The sequence below is a fragment of the Micromys minutus genome, assembly GCF_963924665.1.
Source record: "Micromys minutus genome assembly, chromosome: 1".
NCBI lineage: Eukaryota > Metazoa > Chordata > Mammalia > Rodentia > Muridae > Micromys > Micromys minutus.
In genome coordinates this window covers 29,178,981-29,196,573 of record NC_137969.1, presented here as the reverse complement: position 1 = coordinate 29,196,573, position 17,593 = coordinate 29,178,981, and the positions used below count along the sequence as shown (strand labels likewise).

The window sequence follows — 17,593 nt, the reverse complement described above, 5'->3', positions numbered from 1 at the left end:
GACTGTAGCAGTAATACAAGCTTTGAAAGTGGGACCAACAGTCAAGACATTAAGAAAGCCTGTTCCCTACTAATCCGCCAGTTGTACATACTGATGCAGAACCTTGGACCCCTTCCCAATGATGTTGTACTTACTATGAAACTCCATTATTATAACTCAGGTAGGTAGAGGCCTTTGGTCAGGTTTCTTGTTAAGTGCTCAAGTGATGTTATGTAGAAGCAGAAGGATTGATACCATCTGAAAGATGCTTTTTACTGTACATGAAGTATTAATGTCACTTGCTCTATGGAAACTTAATTTGCAATATTTTTGTCCTTTCTGCAGTGACCCCACATGATTACCAACCCCCTGGTTTTAAAGAAGGGGTGAATTCACACTTCCTCTTGTTTGAGGGGGAACCTGTGAGCCTTCGAATGGGTTCAGTCTCGTCTGGCTTTCACAGCATGAAACTAAAAGTCACCACGGAGGCCACCAGAATGCTTGATGGGGAGAACAGTGTCGGTCAGGACAATGGCACTACTGAGATAGCCCATCAGGGTCTAGACTGTGATGAGGAAGAAGAGACTTGCGGCAGTCAAGTAAGGCCAACTTTTAGTGACCCTTCATTGCTTCACTTAAACACAGGTGACATTTCCAGTTTGTATTTGGGTCATGTCACAGTAACAGAGTCCAGTGGAGCATGCCAGCTGTGAAAACTGAAACAAACTGGCCTGTGACGTCAAGGACTTTCTAGTCAAAAAGTCCTTCTAGGAGGAAATATATGCTCTTGTATGGGACTGTCTAGCAATAGCAAAAAAAAAAAAAAAAAATTCTAAGTATCTGACATGTTCATACTCAATAGAAATATACATTAGCTCTTGATTACTGTAGTAACTGGTCACAAGGGTTAGGGAGGAACAAATTTTATGGATTAACCTGAATGGGAGAGGGGAGAGAGAGAGAGAGAAAGAGAGAGAGAGAGAGAGAGAGAGAGAGAGAGAGAGAGAGAGAGAGAGAGAGAGAGAGAGAGAGAGAGAGAGAGAATATGATACCAACATCCACGACAAGCATCGTGGTTTGAATGCTGGGGAGAGCTGAGGAACTGAGAGCTTGCAGCCAGTGCCAGTGATAGGTAGAGCTTAGAGCCCTTGGCTTTGCTTGTTTCTGTAAAGACTTAAAGCTGTGGACTTGCTAAGGCTCTGTTTTGTTGTGGGAAGGTCCATACCATGACTTAGCAGTTGTCTGGGTAATAATGTTTGCTGTGTGCTAGCATTGTAGGTGAAGGATTCTGAAAGCATTTTCAGGCTGTTTAGTGGAAAGGGACACTAACATATATGTGTGTGTGTGTGTGTGTGTGTATATATATATATTCCTACTTTTAAAAGATGACTCTAGAGGCTGTAGTATTGGCTTAGCAGTTAAGAGCACTGGCTGCTTTTCCAGTGGACCCAGGTTCTATTCCAAGCACTTCATGGCAGCTCACAACCATCTGTAACTTTAGTTCCAGGGGATCTTATGCCCTCTCTGGCCTCCATGGGTACCAGGCACACACATGCTGAATAGACAGACATACATGAAGGCAAAACAACCATACGTATAAGATTAACAGCAGCAGCAGCAACAACAACAACAAAACTTTGATGGCTAACTATGCTGGGCAGCTTCTAAAATACCTTCTAAATCCATACTCGGTATTACGTTTTGTATATGGAAAGGGAGATCCTAGTCTATTCAGTTAATGTGACAAATGTAGCCAAACAACAGGTTTTTTTTTTTTTTTGTCTTTATTTTTTAATTTTTCACAGTGTCAGGCATGAGGATAACTGGATTCTGGTGCGTTATTTTTCTTTTGATTCCATGCCAAAGCAGATACAACCATCATGGAAACAATAATGGTTGTTAAGAAAATAATGAGACTATTTTTCTTTCTTTCTTTTTTTTTTTTTTTTTTTTTGAAGAAAAATCTTTACATCTGAATATGATAGAGCATGTCACTAATTCCAGTGCTTGGGAGGCAGAGGCAGGAAGATCTCTGAGTTCAAAGACAGCCTGGTCTACAGAGTGAGTGTCTTCAGGGAGTATACGAGTTGTAGGCTTTGTCTTACTTACTGCTCTATTGCTGTTAACAGACACCCGATGTGTCTTTGTTAAGAGACAGTGTATAAAAGCAAGCTTTTAATTGAGGGCTTGATTACAGTTCTAGAAGGTTAGTCCATTAGCATCATGACAAGGGACATGGGGGCATAAAGGCAGGCACTGAAACAGTCTCTGAGAGTTATATCCTGATCTGTAAGCAGAGAGGAGTCTGGATTTAGCATGGGCTTTAAAACCTCACAGCCCAGCCCAGCTTTCTCCAATAAGGTCACACCTATTCCAACAAAGCCACACCTCCTAATTGATCTAATTCTTCTCAAATAGTGCTAGTCCCTGATGACTGAACATTCAAATATATGAACCTATGGGGCACTTATTCAAATCACCACAGGTTCACACATTTTCAACTTTGTTAGAAATCACAAGATAGTTTTCTAAAGTTCTATACCCACATTTACTGTACCAACAGAGAAAGAGAGATCCTGCATTCCTGTTTATCTTTTCAGTAGTATGCTTGATATGCTAACACCTCATAGTTTGAGCATAGTTTCTTACATTTGATACTGAGCATGTTTCCATCAGTCATTCTGGTTTTCTGGTGCATTGAGTTATCTCATGCAAAAATATTCTGGGGGCCAGAGAAATAGCTCAGTGGCTATTAGTTTACACTGCTGTTCCAGAGTACCTGAATTCAGTCCCTAGCATCCTTGTCAGGGGCTCACGACTGCTTCAGAGGGACCCATTTTCTAGCTTCTGAGGACACCTGTACTGTGTGCACAGCAGACAGACAGACAAACATGCACAGTGCACATAATTAAAAGAAAATATCCTTCTAATCCCTTTTTAATTTATTTTATTTTATTTATTTAATTATACAATAATTTATTTTGTGGCTTGTCTTGTCTTCTTTAAGTAGTCTTTTGGTAAAGAAAAGCTGTTCATTCAATGTAGTCTAAACTTTTATTCTGATATTCTAAAGAAATTATCTACTTAAGATAATATGTATATACATATATATATATATAATAGAGCTTATTTCATTTATGGTATAAGGTAGATAAGACTCCCTAACAGTTTTATGTCTAATTATTATATACTTGCAGAAAGATATATGGTTTGGGGGCACAGATCAGTAAATACACACAAACTGAACTGTAGGGTTGGACATGGGTGAGGCAAGCAAGACGCCCAGGGAGGATGGATGCCCTCAAGTACAAGAGTGAAAGCCTCCTTAAGATGTTCTCCCTGGGTTCTTGCTGTCTCAACACATCTTGGCCCTCCTGAATAGTCTGACAAAAACATCAGTCAGATCAAGAAGTGGGACACTACTAGCTGCTTGGAAACTTAGTTTTAACCTTACAGTTTTTACTCTAGTTAGCAATAGCATCAGCATCCTCCCTTCTGTTCACATGGATTGGTTCATGCTGTTGCTGGTATACATTGCATATGCTCCAACTTGGGGTCACTAGGACTAGTACTACTGAGACTTTTGAACATGGTGCTCAGTCAGATACACATTGATGGTGGGAATCGAGTTAATAGGAGTGGGCCTGCTGGCCGACAGGCCTCTGTCAGTCAGCTCTGATAGGTCCAGTTCTAAAGCACTTTTGCCAAGGTGTGTTCCTTCACAGCTGCAGCTGCGTTACATCTTCATCCACTTTGGTCATTTCTGTCATTTTCGTCATGCTGTGTATGCAGAGCATATTTCATCTTGTTAGGGATGAGCATTCTTGTGGGTGTGTGCAGTGGTATATTACTGTGGTTCTGATTTTTATTTCTCTGCAGAAAATCAGCAGTTGTCTGACTTACTGATGTGTAGTAATGATACAGATACATCCTGCATAAAACTGATTTACCAAACAAATGGATAGGAATATCTTAACTTCATAAATTTCCTTTTCATTATTTTATGGAGATGTTTTATGAATAGTTTTTTTTAGAGGAATATATAACTTTCTTGATCTCTGCTCACCATATTTACAATAAAGTGTACAATATGCAATTGAATAGCATTTGGTAATATGAAATTATTTTCTTGGCTTCTTTTGAATCAGTAATCTAGTACTGGAAAGGAGTGAGTCAGAGTAAAGAAAAAATGTACAGGTCAATAATTTATATTACCAAAATTTTGAACAGAAGGTGCTAATTTTAGAAGAAACCATTTTGTTAATCTTGTCAGCTCCATTCAGCAGCTTAGAAAACTGTTTAAGAAATGTTTATTATGGGGCTGGAGAGATGGCTCAGCGGTTAAGAGCACTGACTGCTCTTCCAGAGGTCCTGAGTTCAGTTCCCAGCAACCACATGGTGGCTCACAACCATCTGTAATGGGATCTGATGCCCTCTTCTGGTGTGTCTGAAGACAGCTACAGTGTACTCATATAAATAAAATAAATAAATCTTTTTAAAAAAGAAATGTTTATTATTATAAATAAGGCTGCAATTATATTATTGCAATTAAAACTATAATTATATTATTATAAATATAGTGAAGCATTGTCCTTGTTATATGTTGGAGAGTCTTTTGGGATATATCCCCAGGAGTGGTATAGCTGGGTTCTCATGTACTATGTCCAATTTTCTGAAGAACTGCCAGACTGATTTCCAGAGCAGTTGTACCAGCTTGCAATCTCACCAACAATGGAGGAGTGTTCCTCTTTCTCCACATCCTCGACAGCATCTGCTGTCACCTGAGTTTTTATCTTATCTATTATGACTGGTGTGAGGTGGAACCCAGAAGTCCTTCAACAGTGGAATGGATACAGAAAATGTATACAACAGAGTACTACTCGGTTATTAAAAACAATGACTTCATGGAGTTCTTAGGCAAATGGATGGAACTAGAAAATATCGTCCTTAGTGAGGTAACCTAATCACAAAAAAACAAACAAACAAACAAACAAACAAAAAAAAACCTACACGTGGTATACTCACTGATAAGTAGATATTAGCCCAAAAGCTTGGATTACCCAAGATAACATCCATAGACCACATGAAGCTCAAGAAGAAGAAAGACCAGAGTGCAGATGTTTCAGTCCTTCTTAGAAGGGGGAACAAAAATATTCACAGGAGGAAATACAGAGACAAAGTTTGAAGGAGAGACTGAAGCAAAGGCCATCTCTTCAGAGACTGCCCCACCTCAAGATCCAGCCCATATATAGCCACCAAATCCAGACAATATTGCTGATGCCAAGAAGTACATGCTGACTTCAGGAGCCTGATATAGCTGTCTCCTGAGAGGCTCTGCCAGATCATAGAGGCGGATGCTCACAGTCAACCATTGAACTGAGAACAGGGTTCCCCAATGGAGGAGTTAGAGAAAGGATTGAAGGAGCTGAAGGTTTGCAACCCCATAAGCACAACAACACCAGCCAACCAGACCTTGCAGGGACTAAACCCCCATCCAAAGAGTACACATGAGCAGACCCATGGCTCCAGCTGCACATGTAGCAGAGGATGCCTTGTTGGCCATCAGTGGGAGGGGAGCCCTTGTTCTTGCCTAGGCTTGATTGCCCCAGTGTAGGGGAATGTCAGGGTGGGGGGGAAGAAGGGTTTGGGTGGGTAGGAGAGCACCCTCATAGAAATGGAGTGGGGGTTGGGATAGGAGGTTAATGGAGCAGAAACAGAGAAAAGGGATATATTTGAAATGTAAATAAAATATATCCAATTTTTTAAAAAAGGAAAAAAATGTTTGTTTAGGACCCTTCTTTAGACAGGGGTTCAGTGCCTTCTTTTGGGCCCTGTGAACACTACACACACATGCACAAAAAAAGAGCTTTAAATACTTGATGAAAATAAATTCTAGTTTACTCCAGAGCTTACAGAGACATCCTCTCTGTGTCCTTCTCTGAAGGGGAGGAGACAGTAACCACAGGGAAAGAAGTTTTGTTTCATTATGGGGGAGTGTGCTAAGCACATACGGGGTACTGGCTTCTGTTTGCCTCTGTACTGGGATAGGAGTGGAGGGGAACAGAAACAAAGATCACCATAAATATCTATAAATAAATATACATACACATATGTATATACATATATGCATATATGTGTGTAAACATATAAGTACCTGGCCTTTTCCTCAGTCACTTTCAGTCACTCACATTTCAATATGGAGTTATTTATGAAGTTTTCACAATTTGGAAATCTATTACATTTCTGTAGTTGTTTTTTTTTTCTATCTGGTGCTATTTATTTGAGTCCCATTATTATTATTATTATTATTATTATATTGTTATTATTTTATTATTAATACCCCTACCCCAAATCAGTATTTTTGAAAAGGTTATGTTTTGATTGTGCTGCTCACATCTCTTGCTTCTCTTTTCTATTTAGCTCACGGTCTTTTCTCCCTGACTTCACATTGATCTTCCCACCCATGTGCAGACCACACCTACAGGTCCCTTACTGTACCATTGGTGTATAGATCTGCACACCTGTCTTAGTTACTGAAGAAACACCATGACAAGGTGACTCTTACTAAAAGAATACATTTACTGGTGCTGGCTTATAGTTTCAGAGGTTTCGTCCTTCTTGAGTATGGTGGCAGGCAGGCGGGCACTGGGGCAGCAGCTCAGAGCTACACCCTGATCTGTAGGCAGAGAGAGCTCTAGACTTGGCCTGGGCTTTTGAAACCTCAAAGCCCACCCCAGTGGCACACTTCCTCCAACAAAGCCACACCTCCTAATTGGTCTAATTCTTCTCAGATACCCCGTGCTGACTGAGCATTCAGATATATGAACCTCTGGGCACCATTCTCATTTACACCATCACACCACCTACAAGTCCCCATCACTGTGCAGACCTGTATTCCCTATAGGTCCCCTGTTTCAACTTCCAGCCCAACGTTTTCCTCTTGTGCTCACTATCTGTGGCACTAGGTACTGTCACTCTTCCAAACACCCAAGATGTTTAGCCTCCATTTCCCCCTTACTCCTCACATCCTTTTGGCTAGTGTTTCAGTCTGCTCTGCTTTGAAATTCTAGTCCAGTATGGCCCTCTCCCACCGTGCTGACACAGGCTGTGTGAGGCTTTCTTGGTGAATAACACCTACAGTTCCTGACTGGTTCTCTCGAACATCCAGTCTGTCTTTTAAGAATGCCAGAGAGAAAAGGTATTTATCATGTTCAGATACTTCAAATAGTATTGTGTAGTCTCAGGGGCATAGAGATACAGTGTGTGAAAATAGCAGTTGTGAGCAGAGCAGAGGTAGGGAAGAGGTTAATTTGATAAAACTCTTTGGTTGCTTTCAGTGGTAAGAATTAAATCTAGGCCCTGTGCATGCCAGACTTATGTTTTACCATTGAACTATATCTACAGCCTGAAAGAACTTTTTAAAAACAATACAGTTAACGACATCAAAGTAATTAAAAGCTCAAATCTTTCAACTGTCTTTGTCTTTTTTTAAAAAAAGATTTATTTATTTATTATATATAAGTACACTGTAACTGTCTTCAGACACACCAGAAGAGGGCACCAGATCCCATTACATATGGTTATGAGCCACCATGTGCTGGGATTTGAACTCAGGACCTCTGGAAGAGCAGTCAGCACTTGAATGAACATAACTAAATCATTTTTCAGAAACTTTATTTTTCCACCTCCTGAGGATAGCTGTTTTGAGAATGGTAATCTGGCTGCCTTGTGAAGGGCTAAGCTTCCTATCCCCAGCTTTGCCTACATCTATTACATGCATATACACATATCATCTACTTTTGTTCAAGATGAGTGTAGATGATTGTCTTTAGAGTGTTACACAAAATTGATGATTCAGGGGATGGTTGAGCTAGATTGATCTCCGAGATCTCTTTTATGCTAAGGTTTACTGGGTGTCTTGGCCAGGCAATGGTTGGCTCATGCCTTTAATCCCAGAGTTTGGAAGCCATAGGTAGGTGGATCTATGAAATTGAAACTAGCGTGGTCTACATAGTGAGTTCCAGGACAGCCAGATTCATGTGGAAAGATCTTGCCTCACAAAACACAAAACAAAAACAAAGAAGATGCCTTGCTGTGAGGAAAACAAAGATATAGAAGATGTAGTTTTTGCTCTGTGAATTAGCTGGAGAGACAGCATGTATATGTTACGAGAATATTGGTGGCTTTGGGAATAACAGAAACAGTCTTACTAATTTTAGGGACTCTCTATAGCTCTATCTGCCCTAGAACTCACTATGTAGATCAGACTAGTTTCAAATTATGGGATTTGTCTGTCTCTGCCTCTCAAGTGCTGGAACTAAAAGCGTGTCCCAGCATGCTCAGCCTTTTTCTCAGTGTATTAAGGCAGAAGGTGAAACTGAGATTTTTGGTATTTTGAGAGAAGGTCTCACTGTGTACTCCAGCTTGCCTGGAACTAGCTCACTATGTAGTCCAGGTTGGCCTTGATCTTCCTACCTTAGTTTTCACCCATGCCTTTTTTTTCCTTTTGCTTTTGGGGATTGGTTGAACCCAGGATCTTTGGTATGTTAAACATAGACCTTATCACTAATGTCCTAACCTATTTTTTTTTTTAAAAAGATTTATCTTTTTAAAAACAGATTTATTTATTATATATAAGTATACTGTAGTTGTCTTCAGACACACCAGAAGAGGGCATCAGATCTTATTACAGATGGTTGTGAACCACCATGTGCTTGCTGGGATTTGAACTCAGGACCTTTGGATGATCAGTCAGTGCTCTTAACCACTGAGCCATCTCTCCATCCCAAGATTTATCTTTTTTTACTTTGTATATGTAGGTATTTTGTCTTCATTTATGTTTGCGCACCACAGGCATGTAGTGCAGAGACCACTAGAGCCCATCGGATCTCCTGGTGCTGGACTTACAGACAGTTGTGAGCCGCTGTGTGCTTGTTAGGAATGAAGCCCAGTCCTCTGAAAGAACAACTTCCAACCACTGAGCTATCTTTCTAGCCCCCCCTTTTAAAAATGTGTGTATTTGTAGTATCAGTGATTATAAATAAAAATTGAGATGTAGAAACCATATTTTTAGGCAATCTTTTTTGCTGGATAGAGAAAGAGGGCTACAAAAAAAAAGGAGCAATGCTGGTTACAGAATATTCAGCTGCCAAGCAACAGAGAAGAGCGGGCATTGTATGTGAGTTGTTGGAGTGATCTGGACTCTGGTTGTTTTCATTAGATATGAGGATGGGTTTTTGAAGAAGTCTCTTATTAGGACTTTCGATATGGAACACTTGCTTAGATGCACAAGGCCCTGAGTTTGATCTCTAAGTGTGAGTGTGTGTGCGCGCACACACACACACACACAGAGAGAGAGAGAGAGAGAGGGAGAGAGAGAGAGAGAGACAGAGAGAGAGAGAGAGAGAGAGAGAGAGACAGAGAGAGAGAGGGAGAGAGAGAGAAAGAGAGAGAGAGAGACAGACAGAGAGAGAAAGAGAGAGAGACAAAATCTCTATATAGTTTCTTTCTTTTGTGTCAGGAATTTCCTGTATAAACAGATGAGTGATCACTTTGTCACTGCAGGTATCCAGGCATTACCCTGGTTCTAGTGCTTTGTTGCTATTTTTTTCTTCTGTTATAAGGAGACAAGGGACTGGCACATATACCATTAGCAGGAGATGAAAGAGACTCTTGGTGGGTTACAGGTCTATGAAATTGTGGATTAGAACTGTGAGAACCTGTGTACATTGTCCCAAAGAGGACGGCCTCGTATTTCTATTTCATTTCCCCCTTGAGATCTTCTTTCTCTGTAATCCTAAAGAAGTCATGAAGAGTGGAGGCCTGTCTTCCAGAATTGCTTCGGAACCAATTTGAGACTCTTCGCCTTATCTATTAGAGGAATGGAATGTTTTATTGTCAGTGTGACATAGTATTTCTAGCAGGCATCTAATATGGATTAAAAACTGCAGGCAAAATATCAGCTTGACTTGGAATTGATAGAGTCTAGAAAATGTAGACTACAGTTTATCAAATACACATACACCAACCATTAGCAATGGACCAATAGTGACTAATGGCTTCCAACATGGTAGAAGCCAGCATTTGGTATAATACTTTCATAGATCTTTTGGTTCTCTTTGTGAAGTCTGCATAGAAGCTGGCAAGACTTTGTTTTTATACTCTAAAAGAACCTGTTGGTTTTTTCTATATTAAGAGTATCTTATAGAGTATGACAAGCATGGTCTGTTATCAAACAAAAAAATGGTTAAGAAGCGCCTCTGTACAGCATCTGGAAAGGGTTTAATTTTAGGCAAATGTTTGTGATGGCTCATAGTCTCAAGAAGGCTATAGGTAATAGCTTAATTAAGGGTCCTGAATTTCCTGAAATAGTATGTCTAAAGTCTGTTTAAGTAATGGTTGACATTTTCCACTCTTTCTAAGAACTGGGAATTCCAGGCAGAATGTAGTTTATAATTAATCCCAAAGGTTGTAGGAAGGTTACATTCTTAACAAAAGAAGACCCCTTATCACCTAGCAGGGACATTGACAGCCCAAGTAAAATGCATTTGGAAGAGGCATTTGATAACTCTACAGTCTTTTTATTCTAATAGTGCAAACATATCCATCCTATAAAAACACCTGTAAACAAAATTACTAATAGTAAAAAATACCTATGAACACTAATAAATGTTTATATCCATCTTTAGGAGGCTTTGAGTAAAGCCTAATAGCCAATTTCCCCTTGTAAGGTACCCAGGTATTGGAGAGGCTTTACAAATTATGGAGGCACTGAGTGGGTTTAAGGCTTATTTTGTATGCAAACTTGATAGCTGTAAACACTCCTTTAACAATTTTATAAGTGCCTTTTATAAGAAAGTGGCTTTTCCTTGGGTCCTTGGGGACATGCCTTCTCTGGCTAGTGGCTTTATTTAGGTGTTTACTAATCTGCTTATAATCAGCCTTTGCAGCCAGTCTTGTGTCCGTCTATGAAATAGCTTGCCTGATTGTTACAGAATCCCCACTTACTCCATTTCTGTACACCTGGTCAAGGGCATCTGGCATTCGGATTAGGTTAAGAAAATCTGGGACTAAGACTATTAGACTGTGTGGTTGTATGGGATCCTATGTGAGAGGTTGGCTTTTAACTACATGCTTTGAAGTCTTACCTGTTATATTATTGCTTTGGCTTGTTAAGAATCCACCCTATCAATGTTCCTTGTAGTGAGTTATTTCATGTGTGTAGAGGGCTGTACTGATGGAGAACTTTCAACCATTAACATTCTCTCCCAGAAACCATGGACACAGAGTAGTAGGAATCCTTACATCTAGTCTGTGTAGCTGCTTACGATCTTTTCTTGGCCTGACTGTAGGGCCTGAGTAAGGGCAATGGAATTCTGCTTTGGAGACCGAGGCATAAGGAGAAAGGGCATTTTCTTCTATGGTTATCATGGCAGGCAGCTACAGCATCAGCCCATGCCTTTAACAGCTTTTGTAAAACTACTGTCATCTGTAAACGGCCAGCCTTGGAGCTATCCAGAAGCGTGTTTTTAGGTATGATTGGCTGGAAAAGATTTAGTGGTCTCTATATTGATAATCTAGAGGAGACAAAGTTGGGAGCAGGGTAGTTGAATTTCAGGTTTTAGTACACATGCAGGGCTTGATAGGTTCTTAGTTGTCTGCTAAGTTGGTCATGCCCCTTGATTTCTGAAACTCTCTGAACTTGATAAAGTTTCTGAGCTTCGTATGTTATCCCAAAGTTAATTTAATTTGTAAGCCTTTTAACTAGTAGAGTTTAAATTTTTAAAGTAGTTTAAGTAGCTACTGCTTTAAATAGCTTAGCTATCACTGGGCCACTAAATTGAGTTGTTTATAGAGAACAGATCATTGGTCTTGGGACATGTCATAGTTTATAAGAAAAAAATCCCAAAAGTCAAACCTGGCATTCCATATAGAAAAAGCGTGAATGTGTTTAAGAATTAGGAAGACCTAAAATGGAGGCATACAACTTAGTTTGGTCTTTGGTTGATCAAATGTCCTTTGATGTTCTTAGTCCAGCATAGAGGCTTTATCTGTTCCCTTTTAATGCTTTTCAGCAGTTTGATATCATTTAGAACCATATTCAGCAAAACTCTTTCATGCCTAGAAACCCTCAAAGATGTCTTGAGGACTTGGGCTTAACTAACAAAATGGTATCCTTTTTCTATTGGGGGACCAGTGAGCAGGCTTCTAGGGTAAGAATTCTACATGTTGGACTTTTTGAAAGGTGATCAGCAAGGAAATTAAAGGCATAATGGCATATACCTATAACATCAGTACTTGGGAGGCAGAGGAAGAAACAGATTTGAGGCCAGCCTGATCTACATAGCAAGTTTCAGGCCAGCCAGTCACACTACAGAGCGACTCTGACTGTCTCCGTCTGCATCTCTCTGTCTCTCTGTCTCTCCCTCTCATTCTCCTTCCCCTTCCCCCTTCTCCCTCTCTCAAGTGTGTATACTCACACACACAAACTCCTTACACGGAATCTCACACACACATAGACACACACATGCCTTACACAGTCTCACATATTCACAGACACACTTCTTACACAGAATCTCTCTCTCACACACAGACACATACACACTCCTTACAGAGTCTCTCTCTCTCTCTCTCTCTCTCTCTCTCTCTCTCTCTCTCTCTCTCTCTCACACACACACACACACACACACACACTTTTTACACAGAGTCACACACACATGAGGAAGAAGAGAGAGAAGGGAGAAAAGAAAAAGAGAAAAGTAGCTATAATATAGTAGACTGATAATAGACTGTCATAGTGGTGATATAAATATCAATAATTCATTATCACTGTATTTAAACAGGATTCCATTTTAAAAATTGTAATGTTATTAGGTGGGCTAAAGCATTACCAACCAAGTAGGCTGTCCTAGATCCCTAACACAATACTATCTAGGCATACTGGATGCTTTTTGAGTTTTGGAGTTCTTCCATTTAAAGATAAGCCATCTATTTGGGTAAGTATGTAAAGTAAGATGTCATTTAAAATTAAAACAGTAAAATATTTAGCTGGTATTTGAACAAAGTCTAGAATTTCTGGACTATAAAAATAGATGGAGACAACAACTTTACTTATATTCCTGAGACCCTGTGATGGTGATATTTTCTAGAGGGCTTCTTAGTGGGATTGTTGAGAGTTATGTTGGAAATTGGCGAGCTTGAATAAGCTGCTGGCCAAGAATTTTTTCAGTAGGGTTTGTACTTGGATTTAAATGGAATTATCTTTTCGAAGAGTATTGGACCCAACATTTTCATTTGATCTGACCTGGGGGACAGTTAATAGTATGTTCTGGGGTTGTGGTATCCCAGAGCATGAGTTTTACTAAATCAAGTACACCTTGAAAAATATTAAGAGGAGAATCCTGTTTTAGAAGGATTAGTAAATGAATTCCCTCTTCTGGAGGAACCTCCAAATTTGGCTTCCAGTTAATGAATTGCCTCTCCCTTGTTTAGTCAATACATCCCTTACTAACAGAGGAGTGGAGCGTCTCAGGACATAAAGAAATTGACCTGGAATCTAGGCAAGATGGCACACACCTGTAATCCCAGCTGTGAAGTTTAATCAGGAGGATCAGGAGTTTAAGGCCAGTCTTAGTTATATAATGTGGTCATGGTGGCGGGGTGTTGTCTGGATACCAGTTTCACAAGCAAGACAAAAAGTAACTCACTTAGGCTTATAATCTAGTATTACAGAACACTTTGGTTTGATAAATGGCCCAGTGGGTCAAGTCAGAACAGAATAAACAGATCCATTAATCAGAAAAGAGTCAAGTGATTTGGCCTACCACATGGAGAATGACACAATAAATAAATGGTTTTTTTTTTTCAAAGAAAAATAGCTGAGTATAGTAATACAAGGCTTTTAATTCCAGCCCTTGGAGGTCAGAGGCAGGTGGATCTCTGAGTTCAGTATCATCCTGGTCTACAGGGTGAGTTCCAACACAGCCAGAGCTACACAGAGCAACCCTGTCTTGCACACGCTCCTTACACAGAGTCTCTCTCTCTCTCTCTCTCTCTCTCTCTCTCTCTCTCTCTCTCTCACACACACACACACACACACACACACACACACACACACACACACACACTCCTTACACAGAGTATCTCTCTCTCTCTCTCTCTCTCTCTCTCACACACACACACACACACACACACACACACACAGATACACACACACACAGATACACACACACTTGCAAACCAGAAAAGAAAATAGAACTGTGTTTTCATCCCTTTACTGTATAATTTCCTAGACCTTGTAATAAGTTGGTTTCATTATAGACTTCTTTATACCCCTAGCAAGACAGGTAAGGAAATGTTCCATTTGTTCCCTGTGGGCACCCCAACTGTAGTCCCATTTAGTTGGGTGGTGTTTTTGTCTGTGTCTTAGTTGCTATTCTTTTGCAGCGAAGAAACACCATGACCGAGGTGGTTTATAAAAGAAATCATTTAACTGGGGTCTAGTTTACAGTTTCAGAGGGTTATCCTATTTCCATTATGTCCACAAACATGGTGCAAGCAGGTAGGCCTGGTGCTGGAGCAGTAGCTAAGAGCTTACGTGTTATCTGAAAGCACACAGGAGACAGTAAGTCTGGCGCTGGCCTGAGTTTTTGAAACCTCAGAGCCCACCTCCAGTAACACATCACTTTCAACAGGACTATATCTCCTCCAGTAAGACTATATGTCCTAATCCTTCACAAACAGTTCCACTAACTAGAGACCTAGCATTCAAATGTATGAACCTATGGAGGCCATTCTCATTTAAACCACAAGAGTTTGGAAGGCAGATCCTACAGTATATACACTGTGATCTAGATGAGTGGGAACAAATTTATCTGTTGCCTCAGTTTTAGTCTTCATATATATTATAGAACAACAATCCAAAACCATCATTACCCTTGGTAGGTGAGGAATAGGAGAAACTATGACTTTTATGAGTTCATTCTGGAATGTATTGGAATCCTCTAAAAGCTTGAGATTTTTTTTTCTTTTCATGTCCTAAATATGAAATGAGGAAGAAGACATATACTGTAATGAAAGCTACCTCACCTTTCTAATTTGATGTGGCCCTAAATGAGAAAGTTTCAATAGTTCATTCCAGCTTTGTGCAAGAGTCGCACAGGAGAAGTAAGGACTAGCTTCTTGACTGTAGCCAGGCAGAAGGGGAGCAGAGCCACATGGAAGAGGTGGTAGCAGAGGAAGCAAAGCACTAAAGAGCAAGATGTCTGTCAGGAGACCCTGAATCAAGCCATGGGTTAGGGCGTAGACCATATAGATATAATATCTATTGATTCTGAATGAGGATTATTTTTAAGTGATAGCTGTAAAACTATGTAGATGCTATATATTTTCATTTTAGTTTTGGATCTTAGATAACCAAACATAAATCTGTATGTATAAATTTCCCATTTTCTCGTCTCTCACAGCTGCAGTTCAGATATAAAATGGCATTAGAATTTAGAAAGCTATTAAGAGGCCATCGTTTCTGACTAAGAGGATATCGAGCCAAGTGTGATGGCATATGCAGTCACATTTAATCTCATAATTTGGGAGACAGGGACAGAGGATCTCTGAGAGCTGGAGGCCAGCCTGCTTTGCATATTGAATTCCAGGTCAGCCAGGACTACATAGTAAGACTCTATCTCAAAAAAAGCACAAACCAACCAACCAACCAGAACAACCATATTGAGGCCAAATACAATTGCCTTCTTTTTCTATAGAGAAAGAATCCTTTGGAGTACTTTTAGAGCCCCCATACCCAGGATTCCTATAAATCTAATGCCTTGCAGTAAGTGGCCCTGGGATGTAACATAAAACCCAGGAATGACCCAAACACAGACACAAACTATGTTCATGGGTCTGTGACAACAGGGCAAGAGTAACCTGAGACAGTACAGGATGGCGCTCTAAAGGAATCTGTCCTGGCTCTCTAGTTTTAAGAAAATCTATCAGGTAATAAGTACATGTATGTATATATATGTTCACATGTGTATGGGTATCTTGGGTGTCATTAAATAAACACCATGACTGAAAGCAACCTTAGTGGAAAGGTTTATTTCACTTTATATCATGATTCATCATCAAAAGCAGTTGGGAAAGAACTCAAACAGGGCAGGAACATGGAGCCAGGAGGCCATGAAAGAATACTGCTTACTGGCTTGCTCCTCATGGCTTGTTCAGCCTTCTTTCTTATAGAACTCAGGATCACCAGCTCACTCATGACACCATTGTCAATGGGCTGTTCCCTCCCACATCAATCACTAATTAAGAAAATGCCCTACAAGTTTGACTGCAGTCTGATCTTAGGAAGACATTGAAGTTCTCTAAGATGACTCAAGCGTGTATTGAGCTGTCCTAAAATCTAACCAGCAAAATGAATACTTGAGTAGTCAGTGTGTGTGTCCAGAGTCAATGTGTATCTCCAGTTTATTGACTGAGGCAGGATTTTTCAGTTGTACTCTTAAGATTTCCAATCAACTACTCTAGCTAGCTAGCTGGAGCAATGGATTCCCTGCCAGCCTCCTAGGAATTGGGATTACAGATGGGCCCCCATGCTTGCCTAGCTTTTACATGGGTTTTGGGGTTCTGAACTTTACTCCTCATGCTGGTGCAGAAAGCAGTGTACTCACTGAGCCATCTCTCCAGCTCCACAGATACTAATTTTGATTCTAATTCTGATCAAAATCCAAATCACAATCTTATTTATGTACAGGATTAGAATAGCAAACAAGGTGTTGAGGTAGTAGGTGGCCTCATGGAGAGCATGCAAGCCATGCAAGTGTGGCCGAGTTGGAAAGGATGACATAGTTCTGAAAGGACTCGTTGGGACCATCAGAGGGAATCAAGGGATTCTCTTCCCCAGAAGAAAGTACAGAGGGTAGGGATACAGACAGATTTGTCAGATAAGTTCCAAAACATATGGGAGCAGTGTGGAAAGAAGGACAGGAGAGGGAGAGAAAAGGGGAAATAAATCACCCTAAATAAACAGCAGGCCAGGACAGAAGACTTGAACCTGTCAGATGACAGAGTAACTACTTTTAGTCAGCGATTTTCAACATGAGATAGCTGGCTGTGTGAAGGTCCTGTGGGATCAGAGTCGTAAATGAGAAAAAAAGAGAGGAACTTAAACCCTGGTCTAACATAGTTAGAGTCTAGAAATTCCTGCCTCTAGGGTGGAAGAACTGGCAGTCTCGGTGACATCCAGAGACAGATTTCTGCATGGTCACTCTGGGGAAGGGAAGACCCAGGAAACTGCTCAGCTGGAGATCATGTTTTGGGTTCCAAGTTGAGCATCTCTTGCCTATCTTTGTACTTCCTTGCAGAGTTACTAGGGTCACATTGGATACATGGAAGCTCTGGTGCAGCAAATACAGAAATGACTGAGATACAGAGAATAAACTACCTGGAAAAGGTCGTAGATAGGAAGAGGGGTGGAGTGGGATGGGAGACAGCATTGATTGTATGAGGTTTAGGTTGTCTGCTGCCAAAGGAAAAAGATAGACTTTGTCAGGTCGTCTCATCTTGTGTCATCATGAGGGAAACTTGTCATTGTGCTTTCAGGACCTTTCTGTATGTA

At 40.4% G+C, this 17,593-nt stretch overlaps 1 protein-coding gene across 1 annotated transcript in view; it reads left to right on the top strand.

Moving 5' to 3' along the window:
• Positions 1–17,593, top strand: part of HORMAD2 (HORMA domain containing 2) — a gene marked incomplete at its 3' end in the record, with an annotated part of 81,451 nt that overhangs the window by 23,780 nt on the left and 40,078 nt on the right. The window contains exons 8-9 of the mRNA XM_080938484.1: positions 9–160; positions 325–578. Coding sequence (XP_080794610.1) covers positions 9–160; positions 325–578 — 406 coding nt within the window. The remainder of the gene's footprint in view (positions 1–8; positions 161–324; positions 579–17,593) is intronic.